The sequence below is a fragment of the Rhodotorula paludigena genome (genome assembly GCF_050403205.1).
Source record: "Rhodotorula paludigena JCM10292 DNA, Rt_paludigena_JCM10292v1_ctg8, whole genome shotgun sequence".
NCBI lineage: Eukaryota > Fungi > Basidiomycota > Microbotryomycetes > Sporidiobolales > Sporidiobolaceae > Rhodotorula > Rhodotorula paludigena.
This window is the reverse complement of record NW_027481450.1, coordinates 452,098-476,296: the sequence shown is the minus strand read 5'-3', so window position 1 is coordinate 476,296 and position 24,199 is coordinate 452,098. Positions and strand designations below refer to the sequence as shown.

Here is a 24,199-nt window from a genome sequence, read left to right as displayed (position 1 = left end):
CCGTCTCCCCCTCCTTCGGCTCGCCAGCTCCGCCCGCGCTCCGCCACCATGGGCAAGGGCAAGCACGGCGCAGCTCGTAAGGGCGCACCTGCCACCGGCAGCTCGCCCGGCGGAACCCTCCGTTCCCTGCGCCACTCGGCCGCCTCGTCGAGCTCGCCAAAGCCCTCGAAGAAGGTCCGCTCGACCGCGAGCCTCTCCGTCGCAGAGCGCCTCGCCAAGCGCGCAGAGAAGCCGCTTGTCAAGGGCAACAACTTCCGCTTCGTCGCACAGACCGAGCGCCTCGCAAAGATGAAGGTCGACCTCGATGCCGTCCGCGAGCGCCGCGACATGCTCGAGGGCGAGGACGAGGCGCAGGAGGACGACATGCACACGCTCTTCGGCCACGCGCTGCAGCAGACCCAGCTCATCAACCTGAGTCTGCCGTTCACCCGCTTCTCGCGCCGTGTCGAGCCGTGGAGTCGCAGTCTCCCGCTCGTCGTGCACTACCGACGCGAGCTCGTCGAGGCCATCTGCGAGGTCCTCTCGAGCGGCGCGAAGGAAGTTGAGCTCTGCGGAGAATCGATCTTGGAGTGCGTTCCCTCCAGTTGCTTACTGCAACCTGTGCTGACCTGAGGACATCTCGCTCAGTCTCCTCCCTCCTCTCATCACCGATCTGTCGCACCTCCTGCTTCCGCACCTACCTCTCCTACTCACGGCCCTCATCCGCCTAACCGCCCCTTCGCCCTTTCACATCGCCAATCCCCGCATCCTCCAGCGCACCTACGACGTTCTCGGCGCGCTGTTCCGCGACCTCGCGCGCGACATCCTCGTCGCCGAGGGCAAAGACACCGTTGAAGAGCGCAAGGGTGGTCTCACCGACGTGTGGGAGGTTGTCAGGCGGGGTCTCGGCGCGCCTGCACGCGCCGAGGACGCTGCCGAGCCGGCGCAGGCGATGGATATGGATGAGCCCGCCGCCGCCCCCAACGCAGGCGATGCATCCGACGCAGAGTCTTCCGATGGCGAAGACGACGGCGAGGAAACGCCTGTGGCATCGACCTCGGCGCAGCCGCTCGCAGCGGCTGCCGCCGGCCCAAAACTTCACACGACCCTCCCGGCATCGTTCCGCACCACGCCGCAGACGCGCCGCCTGCTCGGCAACGCGTTCGCGTACCTCGTGCGCAAGGCCAAGCCGGCTTCGTCTGGCGAGGCGGAGACCGCTGGCTCGCTTGACGACCTTATGCGGAGGATCGTCGAGGACGTGGCCGCCGTCGAGTCAGTCGACGGCGGTTTGCGTGCGAACGGAGGGAAGAGCGCCAAGGGCCGGAGGAAGGGCAAGGGCAAGGGAAGGGGTCAGGAGGAGGGCAGCTCGAACATCTTCGCCGAGGGCGTGACCTGGGTGGTCACCGAGAGCTGCAGCGTACGTTCTCGTTCCTCGGATTCGATTTACTGTCATTCGCCAGACTGACTTGCCGAGTCATGGATCTGCAGGCTGCCAACCACTTCTTCCACTCGCGCACCCCTTCCCTCCTTCGCTCCCTCTTTTCCGCCGTACTCGCCCTCCCCTCGCTCGCCGACTTGTCACTTCCGCGCGAGATTATCTCGCACTCGCTCGTCGTTCTCATCGGACACGCCGAGAAGGTCGACTCGCTCGAGCCCGTCGGGGAGGCTGCGGTCAAGGCGCTCGAGGCAGAGCTGAAGTCGCCTTCCGATCCCGCCTGGGCTCGTCTCGTCGTCGCGCTCCAGGCGTGCACGTCGATGCTCGGGTTCAAAGAGGGTGCGAAGCTGCCGGCATCGTTGAAGCCCCGCCTCTTCGCCTGCCTCACGCCGCTGTCGAGCCTTCTCGCTCAGTCGCCGCCTTCCCCCTTCCTGCACGCCCTCGTCAACTACCTCGTCACGCTCCTGCCGCTCTCGGTCCTCTCCGACGTCCTCTCCTCCCCCGTCCGCACCGTGATCGAGGCACATCTCGCCGCGTCCGCATCGGATGCCGTCTACGCCGCCGGCTGCGCACTGGCGAGCACGCTCGACGGCCTCGAGTGGAACCTCTGGGACACGGCGTTCGGCGCGCAGATCCTCAGTGCGACGGCTCGTGAGCTCGCGAGTCCCGCGACGAACGGCAAGGGCAAGGCTACGGGCGAGTCGGCGTTCGACGAGGCGGCTGCGGTTGCGACGAAGCGCGAGAACAGTCTTGCTCTCCTGGCGCGCCTCGCCGAGTCTGGCAGGCTCAAGGCCATCGTTGCGAAGGGCGGTGCGGCGGTCGCAGCTTGGGAGAAGAGCGTCGGCGCGCTTGTCGAGAGGATCGCTGAGCGATGGCAGACGGCCTACCAGGCTGACAGCGAGGTCGACGAGGCGGACACCTACGAGATGCTCGACGTGCTGCACATCGCGCCCTTCCTCCCCTCGCGCAAGGAGGCCCTCGTCTCGCGGTTGGTCTCGCTCGCCACCACCCTCGCCGCAACTTCCGGAAACGAGGCTCGCGTCGCGTATCTCTCGTCCGCAGCCAGCCCGGCGCAGGTTCTCGGATCGACCCTCGTCGCCGTCGCCTCGATTGCCTCGTCACTCAAGAAGGCACCTGCCGCTCTCAGTGGCCTGGTCGACGTTGCCGTCCTCATGGTCGCCAACTTTGCGTGGCATCGCCAGGTCATGCACGGCATTTCGCTCCTCTCGCTCGCACGCCTCGCGGCGGATCGCTCGGTCGAGGGCCAGTCCTCGCTTTACGACGCCATCCTGCCGAATCTTCTCTCGGAGGATGCGCAGCTCCGGCGCGCGTCGCTCGAGATCGCTCAGACGCTCTTCCCGCCCACTGAGGCACCGGTTGCCGCCGAGCTCGTCGCCATGTGCATCGAGGTCGAGGACCTGCCGCTTACGGTGCAGGGCGCGCGCGAGAAGAGCATGAAGGTCCGCAAGCTCGGCATCGTCGCCAACGCCCAGCTGGGCAAAGAAGGCCTGAAGGAAGACGTCAAGCCTGCGCTCGACATCGTCGTGCGCTATCTGACGGGTAGGTCCCTCCTGAGCGCATCCGTTGTCCCGATACTCATGCTTTACACGACTCGCAGCCATGCTCAAGGTCAACTTTAAGCCCATCTGGCCTGAAGCGACAGCGGCTCTCGCGCTCCTCTCGTCCCGCTTCCCCGACGCCGTCTGGACCACCTGCTCGCGGCAACTCCTATCCGCTGCAACGCGCGGATCGGACCTATACGTCGCGCGCAAACCCGAATGGGCCGACCTCACCGGTGCCGTGGCGGCTGGCGAGGAGGAACTCGTATTCGAGGAGCAGGCGCTGCGCGATTGGCATCTCGAGGATCGCAGAACGCGCGTGCGCCAGGAGGAGGCGCGCTTCCAGGGCGGATTGGAGGCGGTTCAGGCGCGTGAAGCTGGCCTCGTATCGGTGCGCTCCCCACACTTCGCCTCTCTTCGGGGCCGCTGGCTCATGCTGCTACGTATCACAGGTCCAGGTCGCGCCAGAGCGCCTCGTCATCCACAGTTACGAGGCGCAGCTGCTGTCGCTGTTCTGCCAGATTCCCGACCTTGCGCAACGACACAGTCGCGATTTCGTCGAGGTCTTCCTCGGCTGCTTCCAGCGCGACGACGTGATCCCGGACAAGGCGGACGAGGCGCCGGCCTACTTCCACGCAGACGAAACGTCAAAGGAGCGCAAGGCGCGCCTGCTCGCCTGGCTGGCCCTCTTTGCCAAGTTCAGCAACCCCAAGGCGCTCTACCGCGCGGCAGACCTCGACAGCCAGTTCCGCACGCTCCTCGCCTTCCCCGACGCCGACATCCAGAAGCTCGCGCTCGACTGCATCCTCCGTTGGAAGATTCCGGCTGTCACGGCCAACGCGGACCGGCTCAAGAACCTGCTCGAGTCGACCAAGTTGCGCGACGAGCTCCTCCAGTTCGTGTCGTCCATGGATGCAGGCGGCCTCGACCCCGCTCACCGCGCCGACGTCGTGCCGCTCTTCATCCGCATCTCGTACGGCATCATGACGTCCCGCCTCGGACGCGCAAGCGCGAGCAGCGGACAAGGTCGCGCTGGCCGCCGTGCGGCCATCCTCGGCGCGCTTCGCACCTGCTCGCCCGATGAACTCAACACCCTAGTCGACCTCCTTCTCGGCCCACTGCGCAAGCTCCTCGTCACGCCGCCCGGAGAGCCGTTCCGCTTCGCCGATGCACCGCCCAACGTGCCCGGCAAGCGCCAACTCGGTTTCCTCGGTCTCCTCGCAGATGTCACCAAGCATCTCGGCAAAGACATCGTCGGTCGCTGGCCCGACCTGCTCGGCGCCGTGCTCAACTTGCTGCACTTCGCGCAGAAGGGCCTCGAGCGCGAGGGCGCCAAGGCCGAAGACGAGGCAACTCTGGATGAGGCTGATGAGGAGGAGGCGGGCGACGAGGACGAGATTGCGGAAGGCGAGACTCAGCTGGCACCGCTGCGGCACATTCGCCAGACGGCGCTCAAGCGCTTCGCCGACTTCTTCCGCCTCGAGGTCGACTTCGACTATCGTCCTTTCGTCGCCGCTTCTTTCCCTTCCTTCATCTCGCCGCGCCTACCTACGCTCGCCACGGAGAATGCGCAGGCGCCTTCGGCGCTCCTCGAGCTTTTCGTCACCTGGAGCAAGCGCCGCGACCTCGTCACCTTCCTCGTCGACTTCGACCCGTCGCTGCTTCCCTCGCTGTATGGCGTGCTGACGGTCCGCAACGTCAAGCCGACCGTCATCCTCCGCGTATTCGATCTCGTCGGCAGCATCGTCGAATTCGCTGCGGAAGATGGTGGCGAGGAGAGCGAGATCGGGCGCGTCGTCATCAAGCCCGGTGTCGACGTCCTTCTCGTCCAGCTCGGGGGCCTCATCGCCGTCACGTCGTCGACGCTTGACGCGAAGGGCGAGGTTGCGCAGCGCCAGATCTCGTTGCTGTGCTCTCTGGCGCCGTACGTCCACTCGCAGGAGCAAGCGACCAATTTCCTCACTCTCGCGACGCCACTCCTCCGCAAGACGAACAAGACGGTGCCGGAGAAGGTCAAGACGGATCTGCTCAAGATCGTCACGGCGCTTTACCCGCTTGCGCGGCCGGAGCCGTCGTCACCGCTCTACGAGCGTTGCTGCGAGGTCATCTCTGCGCTTTTCTCGAGCGCGAAGAGTCGCAATGCTCGCCTCCAGCTCGTCGCGGCGTTCAACTCGGTTGCCTCAATCGACGACACCTACGCACCGGTCGCTCAGCTCACCGAAGAGCTCAACTCGTTCTCGGTCAAGCGCTCGGAGGAGCCCGACTTCGACCGCCGGCTAGCGGCCTTCTCGCGCCTCAACGAGGTTCTGTACCGCACGCTCCGCCCGGCCGACTGGATTGTCGTCATCAACAACATGCTCTTCTTCGTCCAGGACGCCGAGGAGCTGTCCATCCGCAGCAATGCGAGCTACGCGATGCGGCGTTTCCTCGAGGTCGCCGGACCGAGCGACAACACGGCTCTTCGGACGATCTTGACGCGGACCTTCCTGCCGGGCATTCGGAACGTCATGCGCTCGAAGCTCGAGCTCGTGCGCTCCGAGGTTCTCGCCGTTCTCGGGCACGCCGTCGAGCGCGTCGAGGGTGTGCCGGAACTGGAGCAGCTCAAGGTCCTACTCGTCGGCGGCGATCAAGAAGCCAACTTCTTCAACAACATTCTCCACATTCAGCACCATCGCCGCACCCGCGCTCTCCGCCGTCTCGCCGATGCCGTCGAGTCGGGCGCAATCACGAGCAAAGCCATCGCCGACCTCTTCCTCCCGCTGCTCGACCACTTCGTTGTCGGCACGGACGAGAAGAAGGACCCGGACCTCGTCAACGAGACGGTGCAGTGCTTCGGACGCCTCGCCAAGCATCTCGCCTGGTCCGCCTACTCGAAGCTCGCGCATCACTACCTGAAGCTCGCCAAGGAGACGGGCGCGGCACAGAAGGCGTGCGTGCGCACGCTCGTCAGCGTCCTCAAGAGCTTCCACTTCGACCTCGAGCAGGAGGCGCAGCCGCTCGAATCGACGACCGGCCGCCTCGTCCCGCAGCTCCTTCACTACCTCGAGCGCCGCGACGAGGCCGACCAGGAAATTCGCATCCCGATCGCCGAGGGTATCGCCGCCGTCATTCAGCACATCCCGGGCGACGCCAAGCAGGTGCAGGAGACGGCGCTGCTCATGGCCCTTGCCCAGGCGCTTCGCTCGCGCGATCAGCACGTCCGCGATCTCATCCGCGTCACGCTGGCCAACATTGTCACCGCGACGAACGGCGAGATGCTCAAGCGCACGGTCAAGGAGCTTCGTACGGCTCTCGCTCGCGGGCCGCAGCTGCACGTTCTCGCTTTCACCGTACACGCACTCCTCGTCCGGCTCGCCGAAGCGCCAGAAGGCGTCGACTTTGACGACGCGCTCGACCAGGTCGTGCCCGTCCTCGACGACGACATCTTCGGCAACCCAGCGAAGGACCGCATGTCTCAGGAGTTCCGCGCGAAGACCAAGTTCCGCGAGGTCCGGTCGTCCAAGTCGCTCGACTCGTTCCAGATTCTCGCTCGAGTTATCTCGCCGTCGAAGATCTCTGCGTTGCTCGCGCCGCTGCGAGGCATCCTCGGCACGACAGACGCGGCCAAGACGATGCGCGATGTGGAAGACGTCTTCAAGGCGCTCGCGACCGGGCTCACGGCCAACGCGCAGCTGGACGCCGTCGGTACGCTCGATCTCTGCCATGACCTCATCAGCCAGAACGCCGCCTTCCTGCGTGTCGCCAAGACCGTGCGCCAGCACAAGAAGGCCGCGCCGGACTACCACGTCCAGCTCGAGCGGCAGCAAGATGAGTCGCGCGATTACTATGCCAAGAACGCGTACCGCTTCGTCTCATTCGGTCTCGAGCTTTTCAACTCGGCTTTCCGCAAGTCCGTCTTCGACCTCGACTTGCCGGACGTTCTTTCGCGCCTCGAACCGCTCGTTAGCCTCGTCGGCAACTCGCTCTACTCGGACGACCCTGTCGTGCTTGCTCGGAGCATGCGCGCGACGGCCAGCCTGATCCGCTGTCCGCTCTCGAGCACCGAGAAGGCTGCGCCCGTCCTCGTCAAGCAGATGATGACGGTTGTCGAGCGCGCCGGCAGCACCGAGTCGGAGCTCGCGCAGTCCGCCCTTCGCACGCTGGCCACCGTCATCCGCGACTGCCGGACGGCGAACTTGTCCGAAAAGCAGCTCACCTCGCTGCTCGAGGTACGCTCAATCCCTACAGCTTGACTCGCCTTCATTTGCTGATCACTCTGTCGTGACAGCTCATCGGCCCCGACCTCGAGGAAGCCGATCGCCAGGCGACGCTCTTCCAGGTCCTCCGCGCGGTCATGGCGCGCAAGCTCGTGGCGCCCGAGATCTACGATCTTATGAACAAGGTCGCCGAGATGCTCGTCACCAATCAGTCGAGCAACGTCCGCGAGGTCTGCCGCGCCATCTACCTGCAGTTCCTCCTCGACTACCCGCAGGGCCGTGGCCGCTTGAAGGAGTCGCTCGCCTTCCTCGCCAAGAACCTCTCTTACACATACGAGAGCGGCCGCCTTTCGGTGCTCGAGCTCGTCTCCGCCATTCTCAGCAAGTTCTCGACGCAGCTCATCCAGGAGTCAGCCGACCTGTTCTTCGTCGGCCTCGTCATGGTCATCGCCAACGACGACTCGACCCGCTGCCGCGAGATGGCGGGCGAGCTCGTCAAGACGCTCTTCACTCGCGTTGAGAGGGAGACCCGCGACACGCTCCTCACCATGCTGCACTCGTGGGCCGGCAAGCGTGCGCAGCCCCAGCTTGCGCGCACGGCCGTGCAGCTCCTCGGCGTGGCGATTGATGCGCTCGGCGAAGACGGGAAGTCGTCAGCGCCTGCGGTTGTCGACGTCATCCTCGACGTCCTTGTCGATTCGGAGGAAAAGCTCGAGCAGGCCGAGGAGGAGGGCGACGACGCGCTGGACCTCCAGGTCGACTGGCAGCTCCCGTATCAAGCGATTCAGGCCCTTTCGCACGTCCACAAGGCATTCCCCGACGCCGTCTCGCCCGACAACAAGGCGCATCACCCGCTGTGGAAGGCGGTCCGCGGCCATCTCCTCTACCCGCACCTCTGGGTCCGCACCGCTTCGGCGCGCCTCCTCGGCAGCTTGTACGCCGCGAACGCATCCGCCGTCCTGATCAACGATTTACCCGAGCGCCACCCGCTCGCGACGGCGAACCTTCTCGACGCGGCGCAGAAGGCGTGTCTCCAGCTCAAGAGTCAGCAGCTCGACGAGGCGCTCGCGATGCAGGTCGTCAAGAACCTCTTCTTCGCGGCCAAGTGCTTCGCTGCCCGCGTTCCGCGCACCGTGTCGGCCGAGACAGACGGCGACGACGAGGACGAGGGCGCCGAGGCGAGCGAACAGCAGCGCAAGGCCGACCCGCTCAAGTGGCTCTTCACCCGCCTGTCGTACCAGGCGCGCCAGGTGCACATGCTCCGCCCGAGCATGCACGACACCGCGGCGGTGCGCTCCGTCTCTTGCAAATATGACACGGCCCGTACTGACAGTCTCTTCTCTTGCAGGGCCAATGGTCGCGCCAACCCGCCTCGATTCTGCGCTGGTTCGCGGCCGTCATCAGCTTCCTCGACGCCGCAACCCTGCAGCACTTCCTCATCCAGATGGCGGTGCCCATCTTCCGCATCTCGGAAGACCCGAACGCGCAGGATCCGCAAATGGGTGCGTTCCGTCTCTGTGTCCGTCTTCTCTTCGCTTAAGCTGACCGTATCCCGCAAGCCGAGCTCCAGACGCTCGCGCACGAGGTGCAGGAGCTGCTGCAGTCCAAGATCGGCACGACCGCGTATGCGCAAGTGCACAACCAGATCCGGCAGCGCGCGGCCGAGAAGCGCAATGCGCGCAAGCGCGACCTCGCGCTCCAGGCCATCAACGACCCGGTCGAGGAGGCCAAGCGCAAGGCCAAGCGGCAGGAGCTCAAGAAGGCGCAGAAGAAGCGCAAGTGCGTTGCCTCTCTTCGTCTCTTGACCGTTCCGCAGCAATCGCTGATCAAGCTGTATCAACAGGGTGGCGGCATTCGCCGAGAAGAAGGAGCGCTTCGGCGTCGGAGCGAAGCGGAGGCGCGCAGAGTAAGCAGGAGGGCGGAAGAGGCGCTAGCATCTCGCATTCATAGATCTCTCGTGGTGTTGTACCCCTCGTATCATCGATGTAGTGTCGCGCATAGCATGCATGCAGTAGTGTTCACAACAGACAAATCGGCCAGACTCGTCAAAAGTCGCGAGCAAACGCCGACGCTCACCCGCTCACGCCACCGCTGTCGGCTCGTCCATCTCGAAGCACCTCCTTCGCTCGCTCCGCATGTCCTCCCTGTCCTGCTCGTCGAGCGCCCATACCCTCGGCCGCTTCCACGGCCTCGCCGGGTCTGTCTCGCCCACCGCGTCCGCCTCGGGCCCGACCGCCGCGCGCCGCTCGTCCGCGCTCGCCTCCCACAGCTGCTCGAACTCAATCTCGAGCGCCAGCTCGGGTCCGCGCGAGACGGGCGCTGCTGCAGGTGCGGGCTTGTCCGCCGCTCCCGCCCCGCCGTTCGCGGTCGAGGGTCGGCGATGGTGTGCTGCCGAGTTCGGGCGGGACGACGGGTCGAAAGGAGATGCGGGTGAGATGGGCGACGGCTTTTGCGAGGCAGAGGACGAGGCTGGGAGGGGAGCGGCGAGGGGGAGGCTGAAGAGGGTGGAGGGGACGGGGAGGACCCAGAGGCGCTCTTTCAGGCGCTTGTGCTGCGGAGGCGACAGGTCAGCTTTATGCACTCGAGTGAAGATGTGACAGGCACGGACTCGTTCGCGGTCGTCCTCTATCCGTCGCAGGATGTCGTTGCGAGAGAAGTTGGCAAAGGCGGACGAGTCGGAAGAGTCGGCGTGCAGTCTGTGGCACACCCAGAGGTAAGTATCGGCTCGCCGGAGGAGGTACGCAAGGCAAGAGAACGCACGCGGCCTTGCGGTCCTCGAGCTCTGTCGAGACCTGGTCGAGGATGTCGGCGTCGAGAAGCCGGCGGGTCTTCCAGGAACGCAGGACCTGCAGGGGAGCAGCGTGAGCTGACTGAGCTGCAGTAGGTAGAGCGCAGAGTGCTGCACGGACCTGGCTGGTCGCCATCCAGTTGAGGACGCCCTCCCTCGAGTCGGGGACGACTAGGCGGACGACGTTGGCGAGGTCGCGCTCTACGAGCTCGCGGTAGCTGGTGTGCACGCCCTTTGTGCTGGGCGGGGCATTGTGCGCTGTCCTGGGCCCCTCTTTGTCGAGGAGGGCGTCGAGGAGGTAGAGGAGGTTGACGCGGCTGTTGAGGTTGGCGGCGGCGACTTCGTCGAGGTAGCAGTCCCAGATGTCGTCGGCGCACTTGGCCGCGTGCTTGAGCGCAAACGCGGCAACCTTGGAGATGCTCGCGACCGACGACCCGAGGCGCGAAGCAAGCGTCACAAACTGGACGCGCACCTGGGCAGGCAGGGCAGGAGCACGGTCAGTAGCTTGCGAGAAGTCAGCCCGGGCCGCACGCACCTCGAACGGATCCATGGCGCGTGAAGAGAGCGAGCGAATATGTCGAGGCCAAGGTCAACCTTGAACTTCCGCGTTCGCTTGATTTCCGTCTCGCGATACTCGAAAGCAGCGCAGTCGTAAGTAATGCTGTGTCTAGCGCTACACAATGAGCGTGCTATGTGCTACAACGAGTGTGAGGGGAGAGACAACAATCGACCGCAATCTCCCCGACTGCCTCCTTCTTCACCCCTGCTCCCGCTTCATCCACCGCTTGAACGAGCTTTGTACAACAACGAAGAGCAACCCGTCTATCGCCCCTTGCGACGTGATCAGAAACCGGCTCGTCCACGCGAGCCCCGGCGCCGCCGCCTCGCCGGTCGACAGCTGCTTGATCAGCCGCGCAATCGACACGGCGACGAGGCACGAGTACGCGACCGGATACACGGCCATGAGGAGCGACAGGCGCTTCGAGATCTGCCGCGGCGTCAGCGGCCGCTTGCGTTTCCGCTCGCCCGTCGCCGTAAAGCTCAGCCGCCCGGGCCACCCAACGCTCGAGAAGCGCTTCGAGCGGCCCGAAGCGGGGCTCGTCGGCGGAGGGTGCGGCGAGGGGTGCGACTGCGTCGGGTCGATCGACGATGCTGTGCTGTTTGACCGCGGAGGCTCGACGCCTGTAAACGAGACAGAGACGGAGTGCTGGCGCGAGTCGGGGAACGAATGCAAAGGTGCGACCCCAGCCGGCATGGTCGACTTGGTCGGCTCAAAGACGGTCGTCGAGTGATCGCGGGACACGTTGCGCGGATCGGGCGCGGGAGGCGGGATGGTCGACTGTTTCGGATCCACCTTTGATCCTCTGGATGCGGCAGGGTCGAAAGGCTGCGAGAAGGTGACGGGAGAGCCGGGTATAGGAGCCAGCGAGGACGAGCGCGGGTTGTGCGGAGGAGGGTGGTGCAGCGTGTCGCTCGACCGGCGATGCCACGGCGACAGGCGGGTAGACAGACTCGCCAGCGAAAGGCGCTTGCCGCCGGCGATTTCGGTCTCCTGCTCGTCCGGATCCGTCACCGTATCGATGTTGATGTCTCGGCGGCGAAAGAACCAGAAGAGCCGGACGTAGAGGATGACGACGACCGACAGCGTTGCCGCTCGCGGGACGAACAGCATCAAGTCGGCGGATCGTGTGCCCGGTTTGAGCCAGCACAGCCCAGTCGCATTTGTCATGTCGTAGAGGATGGTGACGGGGATCGACGGCGTGATGCCGACGAAGACGACGAGCGCGGCAATGACGGGGAAGGCGGCGCGGGTCTCGAGTAGGGCGGTGAATCGGGAGAAAGGGTAGACGAGTGTCGTGTACGTGACAATGGCGATAACGAGGGTCCAGCAGGCATTCGTCAAGACGCAGGTTTGGTCTGCGAGAAGGTCCGCGTTAGCCCGGCTCAGCTCGTTCTGGCGAGGCTCCCACGCACAGACGAAGCCGCTAGCAGTGCAACTGGGCGAGTTTGTCTCGTAGGGTTGGCCGGCGGCGTCGAGTGCGGCTCCAATGCTGCGCAGATGCGAGGTCAGCCGGGGAGAAGCAGGATCCGGCTCGAGAAGACGCACAGGGTGGTCACCGCCTGGACAAAGTCGGTCACGCCGAGACCCAGGACGAGCTTCTGCCGCAGGTGCGACCGCTGCGGCGCAAACCACCAGCCGACAGCGATGCCTGCGCCTCCGATCACGGATAGCGCGGAAACGGTCACGCCGACGCCTTCTGCCCATGTGGGCGTAGGCGCGCGGCTCATCGCGCACGGTGGGCGCCTGGTGCGCACAGAGCAAGCGCACGCAGCAGAAGCAGCGGAGGGGCAACGCGCGACAACGCCGACCAGCGACGAAGGGGCCAAACGAAACACGCTTCCCACAGCCAGCCGCGCGGCGAGACAAAGCGAGCGTGAGTGAGGCCGCAGCGTCAGGGCGCAAGAGCGCGCCCAACTTTCCGCTTGCGCACTCGCGCACGACGCAAGCGAGCCTCGGACGGAGGGGGCGAGGCCAGCGCCCCGCCTTCCCGGCGCGGAAGGGCGCGCGGGTGTTCCCCCGCCGCCATTGTTCCGCTTCCATCCTGCGTGCTTGCAGCGTCGAGGGCGCAGTGATCGGAATGCGCCTCGCCGATCAAGCTTCTCAAGACGAGATCGCTGTCGTCGGAATGAACAGCTTTGCTCTTCCTTCTCCTTCTCACGCAACGGTTCTGCAAAGCACGGACTCGTTTGCACCCTATCTACCACCAGGATGATCCTATGACAACAGAGCACAGCAAAGGAAGCGGGGACAGTCTATAGACACGACGAGAGGGGCGACTAGGGCGAAGGGTCTAGGAGGGCACGGCGGGCTGCGACGGGCCGTTCCACTTGATCTTGCGCGCAATGTCGCGGATCTGTGAATGGTACTGCTCCTCGACATTGTGGCCCTGGCCGGCCACGACCTCGAGGATGGCGTCGTTCAACTCGGACCTGCGGGTGGAGGAGCTCAGCAACTCAATACGCACTTCAGGCTGCTGAGGTCGGACTCACGCGCCGAGAATGTCAACATGGTCTGCAGTCGTAGGACCGCCGCGCGGGTCAAACGCGAGCGGCGAGTGCAGCAGCTCGTGCGTGACGACCTTGATTCCGGCCGGGTTGTACAGCGGGCGCTGCGAGCGAGACGTTGTGAGTCTCCAGCGCTTGAGTGGAAGACGCCGAAGAGCGAAAGGCGCACCTGCCATCCCTCGACGCACATAGCGCCCAAGCTGAGCAAGCTGACCGTGCCGTCGCCGTCGCCAAACACGACTCCGCTCCTGACCTTGGGCACGCTCTTCTCGTCCAGCGTGACGCTCCCGTCGATCCACACGCGGCGCTGCAGCGGGAGGTCGAGCGGCGCGCGCGGCGTAGAGTCGGTGCAGTCGGGCTCGAGGCACACGGGCGCCTGCTCGCCTGCTGCGGCGCCCGGCGCGGCAAAGTCGACCGTGGGCGACTCGTCGTGCTCGTACCCGCCCTGCTGGTAGAAGTAGGCGCGCTCGGTCTCCTTGCCCGTGCCGTACAGGCAGTAGATGCGCATCGAGGGCGCCTTGGGCAGCTGCACCTCGAGCGGGTTGCTCCACTTCGAGTGGTCGGCGTTGTTCTTGATGAGCTGCTCCTCCGAGCGCTCAAAGCCGTACTGTGTTACAACAAGTCAGCAGAGGCCATCACGAACGAGAGCGAGAGGCGAAAACGCACCGAGAAGTTGCTGGCGAGCATGCTCTGGTATGCCGGCGACACCTTTTCGAGGATGAAGCTCGTTGCGTCGTTCAGCGTCAAGTTTGGATGAACCGTGTCCGTTGTAACGGAAGAGGTGTTTGCGTGCTCCTCGGGGCGGAAGTAGCTACACCGCGATTGTCAGTGAGCGAGGACAGAGTATGTGAGCGCGAGGGGAAGACACGACGCACTAGATCTTGCCACCCGTGAGCGTCGAGTTGTTCATGTCGTCCGGCGCGCCGCTCTCGTCGCCCCACACGTCGTTGCCGCCCTTGAGGACCATGCTCGCGGCGCCGGCCCACGTGCGGAAGAGCTTTGCGCGCTCCGAGCGGCTGAAGAACCGCTCGAGGAGGTACACGGCTGCTTGGTTGATCTCGACCGTGTCGCGCATCTCGCCCGAGAGGAGCGCCGACATGGCTTTCGGAACGCCCTGCATCGAGGCAACGCTAGGGTCAGAGTGGGCAAAGGCAGAACGCAGGTTCGTCGCTTACAAGCATCGTTCCTGCGACGTTGACCCAGTCTGAAATGTGCCGCTCGACCCAGTCGTCGCCACCGTTACCGAATTCGGGCGCCTCGACCCACCTGCGAATTAAGAAGGTCAGGGCTGGACAGCGTTTCGGTGCTCGCGGCGCAAGACACGTACTTGAGGAACCACTGCACGGTGTTCCGCGTCAGCAGCGCTATAATACAGCCGAGAGTAGAGGTATTGAACGCACGAGGAGCAGAGACGAGCCCATGCTGTGGCTGACGAGGACTGTCTTCTTTCCGTTGACCTTCAGGTTGAACTCGATCTGCATCTTAAGGCGCGAGAAATAGTGGTCGCGGACTTCGAGGTTGTAAAATCTGCGGTAGAAGCGCGGTTCAGCGAAATGTGGCGGAATGAGCGCAGAGGAAGACAGCGCACGAGAGGCGCCAGTCGTAGGCTGCGAGAGACAGGTCGTCGTGGTCATAGTTGAGCACGGCGAGATTCTCGATGACCTTCTGCCAGATCCCTGGGGAAGAGGCAAGGCATTTGTTTGAACGGGCATCTCCGTATCGCTGACGAGGCGCAAGGGAACGCACAGTAGCCCGGAATGAAGGCGCTCGCAGCATCGAGCCCCTGCGCGGCTCGGACCTTGTACCCGTCGGGGTCGAGCCCAGTGAAGGGGTCGAGCGCCATCGCCTTTGTCCACGCGTCCTTGCTCTTGATCATGGCGCGCAGCATGGACGTGCCGGCCCAGATGCGCGAGCGGAAAAAGGCGGCGGCGTCGGGCTGCGTGCTCCACGACTCGAGCCCGCTCGAGATGATGCCCGGCACGAGGATGACGGCGTGCTTCTTGACGAGGCCGCGCGCCTTTGCGTCGCGCCCGACTTCAAAGTGGTTCGCGCGGCTGTTGAGCCAGTCGCGGCCGGGCGCGATGAGCTCCGAGACATTGAGGGCGGTGAGAGAGGGCATGTCGGACAGGATGGACTGGAGGTCCCACGAGGTGAACGAGTCGAGGTCGAGGTTGGCGAGCGAAGACAGCGGGTCTCCTTCGGTGAACAGCCATCTGCGCGCGATCGCCAGTCAGTGCCTCGCTCTCCATTGCACGTGATCAGTTCGGCAGGTCAAGGGAAGGCGCAGGGCGCGTGGACGGACCCAGCAAAGAGTCCGAGCAGGCCGCCAAAGACGAACCAGAGGCGGCGCTTCTTGCCCCAGCCCTTTTTCGGCTCGAAGGGGGCGTCGTGGAGGGCGGTGAGGAACGTGTCGCTGAGGTCGAGCTCGTGGTAGGGCGTGCGCGGGAGGTCGAGCGAGACTCTGCCTGTCGCCTCGTCGAGAACGGCCCTGCAGCAAGCGCGAGACTGCGTCAATTTGCTTGACCGGCTGGACCGAGACAAGTGCACTGACTTGGCCTCGTCTGCTGCGGTGCCCGCCTGTCCGCTCGAGCGCTTGAAGAGCGGGATCTGGCGCTTGTTGGACGCGGCGAGGTCGGCGTCGTGCTCGTCGTCGAGCGCGGGCGGCGGGACGTTCCTCCTGCGGATGCCTGCCATTCCTGTGGCGTCCTCCCTGACGCGCGGCAGCTTCAGCAAGAGCGTGGACCGAAGAGGAGGAAGCTGCAAGTTGGTCGAGGCAATCGCGAGTTCGGGCTCGCCTCGACCGCTCCCCGTCGCCTCTGAGCGGGCATCGGGTGACGCTGTGTGCGAACATGCAGGGCAGACCGTACCCGCGCGGCCCCGCCCCGCCAGAACCGCGCGATTTTGACCCGCGAGGAGGCGGCCCTCCTCCCCACTCGGATGCGCGCGCCGACCCGCGCCAGGCCATGCGCAGGCAGGGCAGCGCGCACAGCGACTCGAACGCGCGCTCAGACCCGCCCAGCCCGCGCCCCGACCTCTGGGAGGCCGACGACGAGGCCAGTGCGTCGCCTCTTCCTTCGCGGCAGCTACGCGAGCTCGCACTCTCGACTCGCACGCGTACTGACTGCGAGGACCGCGCAGTGCTCCAGCTCTACGGCCTCTCGACCCTCTCGCCCGTGCGTCGCATCCGCAGCGCGCGTGCGACCCTCGCGCAGGCTGACCCCCACTCGCTGCGCAGACTCACTGGGAGGAGGGCGACACCGCCGACCCGGGCCTCTTTGGTTCGCCCAAACCCGAGGGAGGCACGGGCGCGACCGGGACTGCGAAAGTCGCCGGCGCACCAAAGGGGGACGAAGCGGACCCGCTCGGCTTGATACGCGGCGGCACTCTCGCGTGCGCCCGTCCTCGAAATCGGAATCTTGCCGCCTCACGCGACTGATCCTCTCTCACCCTGCTCAGGAACAATCCGGATCTCCCAAGCGAGCTGCGTGAGTCAGTTTCTCGGCGTCTTGAAGCCGCCTGTCGTGCTGACAGTGCAGGACTGACTTTTCCGACTCGCAGGCTCGGCCGTACTGCTACACTCCAAGTCGTTCGACCCCAAGGTGTTCCTCTCGACGGTGCACCCAAATGCAACCTTCAGCGACTTGAACGTTGGTCCGTCTCTTGTTCCATCCTCGCTGACTTCCGGGGAATTTCGCTGATCCGCTCTTCACAGGCCGAGAGAAGCTCAAGGAGGCGCTCGAGAAGCGATCAGGAGCGCTCAAGCTGCTCGTCGAAGCCGAGTGGGACCGCTTCGTGGCGGTCAAGGCGGCGACCGAGAGTGCGTGCAAGCTCCAACGCTCGAACAGTCAGACCACTGACCCTGCGTTGCCTACAGCTGTTTTCGAGGAGATGAAGGATGGCGGGCCTCTCGCAGCGGGCAATGATTACGGCGTGCAGACGATGCGAGAAACGCTCAAATGTGCGTCGTGTCCTCAGCCTTCCCTTTTTGGGCTGACCCCAGTCTCTACAGCCGCATCCTCTCGTGCCGAGACCATCTTCCAGCCTATTGTCGATGCTCGCACGAAGGCAGAACGGCTGAAGAGCACTCTCGGCGTCTTCGAGCGCAGCAAGTTCTTCTTCAATCTGCCAACGATCCTAGGCGAGGCCGTTGAAGAGGTGCGCCGTCTCTTGTCGCGGCCCTTTACGCGCGCGTCTGACGAGCTGCCGTCCACAGGGTCGCTACGAGGTCGCGCTGCAGGCGTACAAGAAGGGCCGGTACATTCTCGCCTCTCGCCCTGCGCAACTCCTCGGCCTCCCCGTCCCGACGACGCCGCAGCAGCAACAGCAGCAGAAGCGCATCTACGACAAGGTGTGGGGCCAGGTCGAGAAGATCATTGGCGACTTGAGGGCGACACTCGGGAAGCGGTTGAGGGACACGAAGCGAGGGCTGGACGAGGTCGAGAAGACGATCGAGTGCGTCTCTTCTCGTCCGTTGACCGTCAGCGCGCTTTCTCACACATCCTGTACTTCACTCGCAGGATCCTCCTCGAGCTCGACCCGTCCGACGACCCCGCATGGATCTTTTTCGACACGCAACACCGGCACATCCTGCAGCTCCTGCGCACGTCGGCCGAGGCGAGCATGAGCCGCATCCGCGTCGCCATGGACCAGTACGGCGAAGCCGAGGACAACGACCGCAAGCAGGCCGCGGACCTCGGCGCGGGCGTCGCGAGCTTGGAGAGCCTCGACGGCGAGCGGATACGAGGTGCATGCAGGGTCTCTTCTTCTGTACAATTCTGTGCGTTGCCGTCGTGGCGAATAGCTGACTGTTGTAAGCGTTGGCCCGCTTGCGCAGAGAACGCTGCCGGCGTCGAGGTCTGGCGCCTCATCTTCGACCTGGTCCGCAACCTCAACGAGGTCATCATGCAGACGCTCCCGAGCTTTTGGAAGGTCGCAAAGGGGTACATGGAAGGGAAATACCAAAAGGTACGCTTGGCCAATGCTGAGACGAACCTGGACTCGCGCACCGTTCGCCAAGCGAAACCAGGGCGGGTCCTGCAAGTTAGGCGAGCGTACTCACGCGGTCTCCTGCGCAGAAGAACCCCTCCGCCGTGTCTGCCTCTTCCGCATCTCGTCGTTCTCCAACGCAGTGCCGCGTCATGACCCAGGACATCGTCACACTCTACGTCTCGCTCCTCTCGCAATTCTTCACCCTCTCCTCGACGACGACATCGTCGCCGCCGCAGAACCGCAGCAACAACCCCGACGACCTGAACGCGACGCCGCCCATGCCCGACTTTGTCCCGCCCGTGTCGAACGCGACGACCAACTGCCACTGGCTGCTGCGCGTGCTCAACGAGCTTATGGAGTGCGTGAGCGAGCTTGGCGCGCTCGAACTGGCGGGAGAGGCGACGCAGACGCTCAAGGAGCTTGTCGCAAGCACGCGGTGGCGCTTCGAGGAGGCCATCTGCTCGGGCTGGGTGCGAGGTACGTTGGCGTCCTTGCTTCCCTTAAAGTGCCCTTCTCACGTTGGTTTGCAACAGACGCCAAGGTCTTTTACCGCCTCGAGACGTGGCGACAAGACCCGGACGACTCGGCCATCACGGCCTTTTTGCGGCAGATCTCGGCGTTCCAGCGCTTCATGGCCATCTCGGCGTACCGCGTCGCGGGCGGGTCCGAAGAGCACGCCAACGCCCTCCTCGGCGCGTCGTCCTCGTCGAGCGCGACATCTGCCGCTGCGCGCAGTCGCAAAGACGTCGACATCCTCGGCGACTTCCAGCGCAAGGCGCAGAGCGCGTTCCTCGACGGCTTGTACGCGTTCCTCGACGGGCTCGTGCACGTCGCGTTCTCGGACCCCGAGACGATCTTTACGAGCCCGAGCGGGACCAAGAAGCGCGGGCTGGGCGTAGAGGGCGTCGCCAACACCGGCCGGCCGAAGGAAGTCGACATCCGCAACGTCGTGCGTCTCTTGTCACCTGTCGCTCCGCCGCTCTGCGAGACTGACTAGAGAATCTTGTTCCGCCGCTCGCAGGACATCCGTATCCTGCTGACCGTGTCGAACCTGACGCACCTGCGCGAGACGTCGATCCCGCGGCTGATCCACCAGTTCTCGACGGCGTTCAAGGTCGACATGCAGTCCGACACGCAGATGCTCATGGACGTCACGGACCAGCTCGACAAGATCCTGTTCGACGACTATGTTAAGCGCAAGAGCGCTGAAGTCGCCAAGATTATCCGCAAGGGCGTGCTTGGCGGGACGGTCAACTGGTATGAGGCTGACAAGCCTACGGGTGCGTTGGTCGCTCTGTGACGGCTACTTCTCCGGCTTCCCCTGGAGCGGCGCGGGAGTTGTCCACGTCGAGCAGATCGAGACGCTGACGCCACGATTCTGCAGAGGTCCACCCGTTCATCTATGACGCGCTCCTCTCGCTCGTCCTCGTGCACGCTCAGGTCTCGGCGACGGCCAAGCCGCTCGTCGCGCGCACGCTCGGCAGTCTCGTCGAGGAGCTTGCGCAGGTCGCGCTCGAGGCGTTCAGCAAGGTCGAGCGGTTCGGGATGGGCGGCATGCTCCAGGTCAGTCGCCTATCGACTTCCGTGGCGAATCGCTTCGCCTGAAGCATACTCGCCTGCCACTTGTCAATTCCGTGACTGACCGCCCTCTGCACGCAGGCCACGCTCGAGATCGAATTCATGCACCAAACGCTGTCGCAGCACGTCTCGCAGCTCGCCGACCAGACGCTGCAGTCGATCTACAAGACGATCTCGCAGTCGTACTACCGACGGCCGAACAGCTCTGCGCAAGAGCTGCAGCAAGAGCTCGAGGGGCTCAAGCGCACGCTCGTCGCATCGCGCCGCGCGACGGCGCTCCAGTTCCTGTGCTTCCGCCGCCCGAGCAAGACGCCGGCTGCGCCTCCGGCGACGACGAGCGGGCAGCTCGTGGACGCGCAGGCGCGGAACGAGGGCAAGAGCCGGCGCGGAGCCGTAGTCGAGGCGTGACGGCAGCGAGGTCTCGCGGCGGGACGTGCTTCTCCTTTCTACATGTTGTTGCAACGGGTGCCCTGTTGTATTCCATGCACATGTGTGTCTCTGGGACTGCGAGAGAGAGTGTGCGTCGAGCTAGAGACGCGACGCGTCGGCTGGGCGCGTCGAGCCGAGCTGGGACTTGAGCGTGCGAGCCGAGAGGGAGCGGTCGATCCTCGCCCGTGCCCGCTTGCCTGCCAGAGCCAGCTGCGTGCTTGTGCCTAGCTCTTGTCCGAGCACCTCAGGGTCCCTCCGTTTGCCCGCCTGCCGCTGCGCGCTCTCGCCGTCTGGGTGCTCGTCCTCGCTCCTCCACAACAAGTCGCTCCTCGTCTCGCGCTCCAGCGATGAAGTACATCCTCGTGTCGGGCGGTGTCATCTCGGGCATTGGCAAGGGCGTCATCGGTGAGCTCGTCCCGCCCCTCGTCGCGCTTTACCTCCTCACCGCGAGCTCACCTACTCCGCGCACAGCCTCGTCGACCGGTCTCTTGCTCAAGACGCTCGGGTACAATGTCACGGCCATCAAGATCGACCCGTACATGAACATCGACGCCGGCACCATGTCGCCCACCGAGCACGGTGCGTCGCGCCTAACCCGCGCGTGACTCTGCCCTGCACCGCACAGCTCACGCGACGTCGCACTCCCACAGGCGAGGTCTTTGTCCTCGACGACGGCGGAGAGGCTGACCTGGACCTGGGCAACTACGAGCGCTACCTCAACGTGACCCTCGGCCGCGACAACAACATCACGACCGGCAAGATCTACCGCGAGGTCATCGAGAAGGAGGTGCGTTCTCGACCTGCTTTCCGCTCTCTTCGGGTCTGTAGGCTGACACAGGGAACGCAGCGGAGGGGCGACTACCTCGGCAAGACGGTGCAGGTCATCCCGCACGTGACGGACGCCATCCAAGACTGGGTCGAGCGGGTCGCGCAGGTCCCCGTGGACGAGTCGGGCGAGGCGCCCGAGGTCTGCATCATCGAGGTGCGTCTGAGCGGCTACATTCCAAGACGATGCCTGGTGCTGACGGTCTTTCCTGCAGCTCGGTGGCACGGTCGGCGACATCGAGTCGGCACCTTTCGTCGAGGCGATGCGCCAGTTCCAGTTCCGCGTCGGCAAGGACAACTTTGCCCTCCTCCACGTCTCGCTCGTCCCGTCCATCAATGGCGAGCTCAAGACGAAGCCGACTCAGGCGTCCATCCGCGACCTTCGCGGCCTGGGTCTCGTCCCCGATCTCGTGCGTATCCTGCAAACGGCTTCATTAAGCACGCACTGATGCATCGTCCGATCCAGATTGCCTGCCGCTGCCCTCACGCCCTCCCTCTGTCCGTCACTTCGAAGATCTCGATGTTCTGCCACGTCGCCAACGAGCAGGTCCTCGCCGTCCACGACGTCTCCTCCCTCTACCACGTTCCGCTTCTCCTCAAGGACCAGGGCCTCATCGGCTTCCTCCGCAACCGCTTGAAGCTCGACGATGTTCGCATCGCCGAGAGTCGCCAGGCTCGCGGCAACAAGCTCCTGACCATGTGGAAGGACCTCACCATCTCGTGGGTACCCCTCAGCTGCTACGCGACAGGCGCCAATTACTGACGCTGCCCGTCTACTCAGCTACGACCGCCTCTTTGACAAGGTCTCGATCTGCCTCGTCGGCAAGTACACGTCGCTGCAAGACTCGTACACGTCCGTCATCAAGTCGCTCGAGCACGCGGCGATGCAGTGCGGGCGCAAGCTGCAGATCACCTGGGTCGAGGCCTCCGACCTCGAGCTCGAGGCGCAGCACGACCGGCCCAAGGAGTTCCACGCGGCGTGGCAGGCGGTGTGCACGGCCAAGTGAGTCAGCGCGTTGCACCTCTGCTTGTCTTGATGAACAAGACAGGCTGTCAAAGCGATGCTTTGCTGACTATCAAACCTCCCCAGCGGTATCCTCGTTCCCGGTGGTTTCGGTCTTCGCGGCACGGAGGGCATGATCGCGGCGGCCAAGTGGGCGCGCGAGAAGAAGGTGCCGTACCTCGGCATCTGCCTTGGTTTCCAGATTGCCGTCATCGAATTCTGCCGGAACGTCCTCGGGCTCAAGGGTGCGTCCGCTCGTGCCCACTTCCTACAAGAGTAGTCGCTCACGTTCTCCTCGCAGATGCGCACTCGGCCGAGCTCCTCGAGTCGACCCCCCATCCCGTCGTCATCTTCATGCCCGAGATCTCGAAGACGCACCTCGGCGGCACGATGCGCCTTGGTCTGCGGCCGACCGTTTTCCAGCCCAACACGGAGTGGTCGGCCGTGCGCCAGCTCTACGCCAACGCCGATGTTATCTGGGAGCGCCACCGCCACCGCTACGAGGTCAACCCGGCGTACGTGCAGCAGGTCGAGAAGGCCGGTCTCGCGTTTGTCGGTCGTGACGAGCGCGGCGAGCGTATGCAGGTCGCCGAGCTCCAGGGTGCGTCTTGACCTCTGTCTTTCTATCTTCAGGCGCCCACGCTGACGTACGAGTATTGCAGGCCACCCGTACTTTGTCGGTCTCCAGGCGCACCCCGAGTTCTGCACCCGCCCGCTCAACCCCTCGCCCGCCTTCCTCGGCTTCATCGCCGCGGCCGCCGGCGTCCTCCCGGAGCAGATCAAGCGCCAGGCCAACTACGAGCCGCCGCACCCCAAGGCGCACCTCCACATGGAGAACCGCGACGTCCCGCAGGTCGAGGTCGTCACGGAGCAGGTCGCCAAGGTCACGGTCGCCTGAGCCGTCGGTTCCTCTGTGCCTCACTACAACATAGATGCCGTGTCGCTGCGGAAGACGGAGCGCTGCGAGGGAGAAAGAGGGAGGGAGGTTGCGTTTTTCTGGGTCCATTTTTCCTCGTTCTTTCTGCATCGGTTTTTTCGTCGTCCATCCCACATTCATCAAGCCCCCGTCCCCCCCTCATTGTGCTCAATAGTCTCTTATCCCCGACCCACTCTCCTCCCCTCGCAGCTTGTAATCCTATCGAGTCGAATTGCAGGTGGCCGAGGGAGGTCAGCAAGCCGAGATCGTCGAACTCGCGTTCGAACCTTGCGCGACTGCGAACATGTGCGTCTGCTTTGTGTCTCACTGGGAGTCTCAGTGGGAGTGAGCGCTTCGGCGACGGCAGACCTCGCGTGTCGCAGCACGGTGAGCCGCGGCTCGACCTTCGCATCTCGCTTATCGTCCCGCCAACAACGCCTCCGTGTCAGCTTGTACGCTCGACCCTTCTCCGTCGACGAACCAACGACGCTAAGATCCGCAGTCGGCCGTCCGCCGCGTCGTCTGCTCCACGCAGACCCGACCTCGCGCGTCTCTCGCGTCGCAGTTCGGCGTGACGCGACCTCCGACCCCCGCTCGTTCCCCGAGGCTAGTCTCCTTGTGCAGGCGTGCCGGCGCGGCATGAGTCTTCGCGAGCGACGATTCCCTTCTGCCGGGTGCTTTGCCGGCCCTTTGGCTCCTTCGGTTTCCTTTCCTCTCGCTCTTGGGCCAACTGCTCTGTTTGCGCTGCGTAGCGGCTCGATGCCTCCGCGCTCGTCCTTGTTCTTTGCTGCTCCTCGCCTGCTCGACATGTCTGCCGCCGCGCGCCAGGGACGTGACTGCTGGCCGTACCCTCGCCGGTCGTCAAGTCTCGCTCCTCTGACACCGCTGCAAGAATCGTGTGTCCCTCCTTCTCTGCCTATGTCTGTCGCTTCTGCTGACGTTGTCGTGCAAATAACGGATCATGTCCTCTCACGACCGCCGCGCCAAAGCAGAGCTCGCTCGCGACCCACCCAGACGTCGTCGCCTCTGCCGGGTCCGCTCCTTCCCCGTCTCCGCTCGCAGGCACGCCACAGTGACGCCTACAAGGTCTGTTGCGACTGCCGCTGTTGGCTCACGACAAGCCTGCTGACCATATTGCACCTGACAGCCAAACATCTGCGACTGTCCTCTTCTCTCGCACATCCCTCGCAACCCTCGCATCCCTCGCACACCCTCGCATTCCGGTCATCTGTCGTCTGTCCAGGCCAAGCTATAGAGCCACTAGCTGTAGAAGCGCGTCCCGAGCCGTCTCCTCGTCCTGCCCTTTCGTTGTTGTGCATATTCCGCCCTCGCAATGTCCATCCTGCTCCTGCTTATTTCGCTCGCTGTCGGTGCTCAAGCTTAGTGCTCTACGGGAAGCATCCGCAAGAGCCGAACGCTCTTCTCCGAAATTGAGC

The 24,199-nt window shown here is 64.5% G+C and overlaps 6 protein-coding genes across 6 annotated transcripts; 3 read left to right on the top strand and 3 right to left on the bottom strand.

Moving 5' to 3' along the window:
- Positions 1–48: 48 nt before the first annotated feature.
- Positions 49–9,079, top strand: UTP20 (Utp20p; the record flags this gene model as incomplete). Its single annotated transcript, XM_076647342.1, has 9 exons — positions 49–569; positions 628–1,396; positions 1,468–2,974; positions 3,033–3,364; positions 3,426–7,181; positions 7,241–8,458; positions 8,518–8,671; positions 8,729–8,948; positions 9,013–9,079. 9 exons carry the CDS (start codon positions 49–51, stop codon positions 9,077–9,079), a joined length of 8,544 nt encoding a protein of 2,847 aa, XP_076507269.1.
- Positions 9,080–9,249: 170 nt separating this feature from the next.
- Positions 9,250–10,507, bottom strand: JCM10292_000235 (uncharacterized protein; the record flags this gene model as incomplete). The annotated part of the gene is made up of 5 exons (XM_076647341.1): positions 9,250–9,720; positions 9,778–9,865; positions 9,930–10,015; positions 10,079–10,429; positions 10,493–10,507. The coding sequence occupies 5 exons, from the start codon at positions 10,505–10,507 to the stop codon at positions 9,250–9,252; spliced, it is 1,011 nt and encodes a 336-aa protein (XP_076507268.1).
- A 207-nt stretch (positions 10,508–10,714) lies between these two features.
- Positions 10,715–12,246, bottom strand: JCM10292_000234 (uncharacterized protein; the record flags this gene model as incomplete). Its single annotated transcript, XM_076647340.1, has 3 exons — positions 10,715–11,874; positions 11,932–12,008; positions 12,065–12,246. The coding sequence occupies 3 exons, from the start codon at positions 12,244–12,246 to the stop codon at positions 10,715–10,717; spliced, it is 1,419 nt and encodes a 472-aa protein (XP_076507267.1).
- Positions 12,247–12,809: 563 nt separating this feature from the next.
- Positions 12,810–15,717, bottom strand: LRO1 (phospholipid:diacylglycerol acyltransferase; the record flags this gene model as incomplete). Its single annotated transcript, XM_076647339.1, has 12 exons — positions 12,810–12,948; positions 13,009–13,127; positions 13,193–13,630; positions 13,690–13,834; positions 13,899–14,137; positions 14,199–14,289; positions 14,351–14,361; positions 14,424–14,550; positions 14,612–14,699; positions 14,770–15,236; positions 15,326–15,511; positions 15,575–15,717. The coding sequence occupies 12 exons, from the start codon at positions 15,715–15,717 to the stop codon at positions 12,810–12,812; spliced, it is 2,193 nt and encodes a 730-aa protein (XP_076507266.1).
- Positions 15,718–15,872: 155 nt separating this feature from the next.
- SEC5 (exocyst subunit SEC5) lies at positions 15,873–19,998 on the top strand (the record flags this gene model as incomplete). The annotated part of the gene is made up of 16 exons (XM_076647338.1): positions 15,873–16,080; positions 16,162–16,196; positions 16,259–16,413; positions 16,480–16,508; positions 16,582–16,674; positions 16,736–16,840; positions 16,898–16,981; positions 17,033–17,178; positions 17,237–17,475; positions 17,541–17,767; positions 17,858–17,988; positions 18,099–18,489; positions 18,546–18,961; positions 19,034–19,292; positions 19,397–19,575; positions 19,672–19,998. The coding sequence occupies 16 exons, from the start codon at positions 15,873–15,875 to the stop codon at positions 19,996–19,998; spliced, it is 3,024 nt and encodes a 1,007-aa protein (XP_076507265.1).
- A 368-nt stretch (positions 19,999–20,366) lies between these two features.
- Positions 20,367–22,745, top strand: JCM10292_000231 (CTP synthase; the record flags this gene model as incomplete). Its single annotated transcript, XM_076647337.1, has 10 exons — positions 20,367–20,424; positions 20,491–20,598; positions 20,670–20,806; positions 20,867–21,001; positions 21,060–21,254; positions 21,311–21,564; positions 21,626–21,847; positions 21,935–22,092; positions 22,149–22,448; positions 22,510–22,745. The coding sequence occupies 10 exons, from the start codon at positions 20,367–20,369 to the stop codon at positions 22,743–22,745; spliced, it is 1,803 nt and encodes a 600-aa protein (XP_076507264.1).
- Between the last annotated feature and the right edge of the window lie 1,454 nt (positions 22,746–24,199).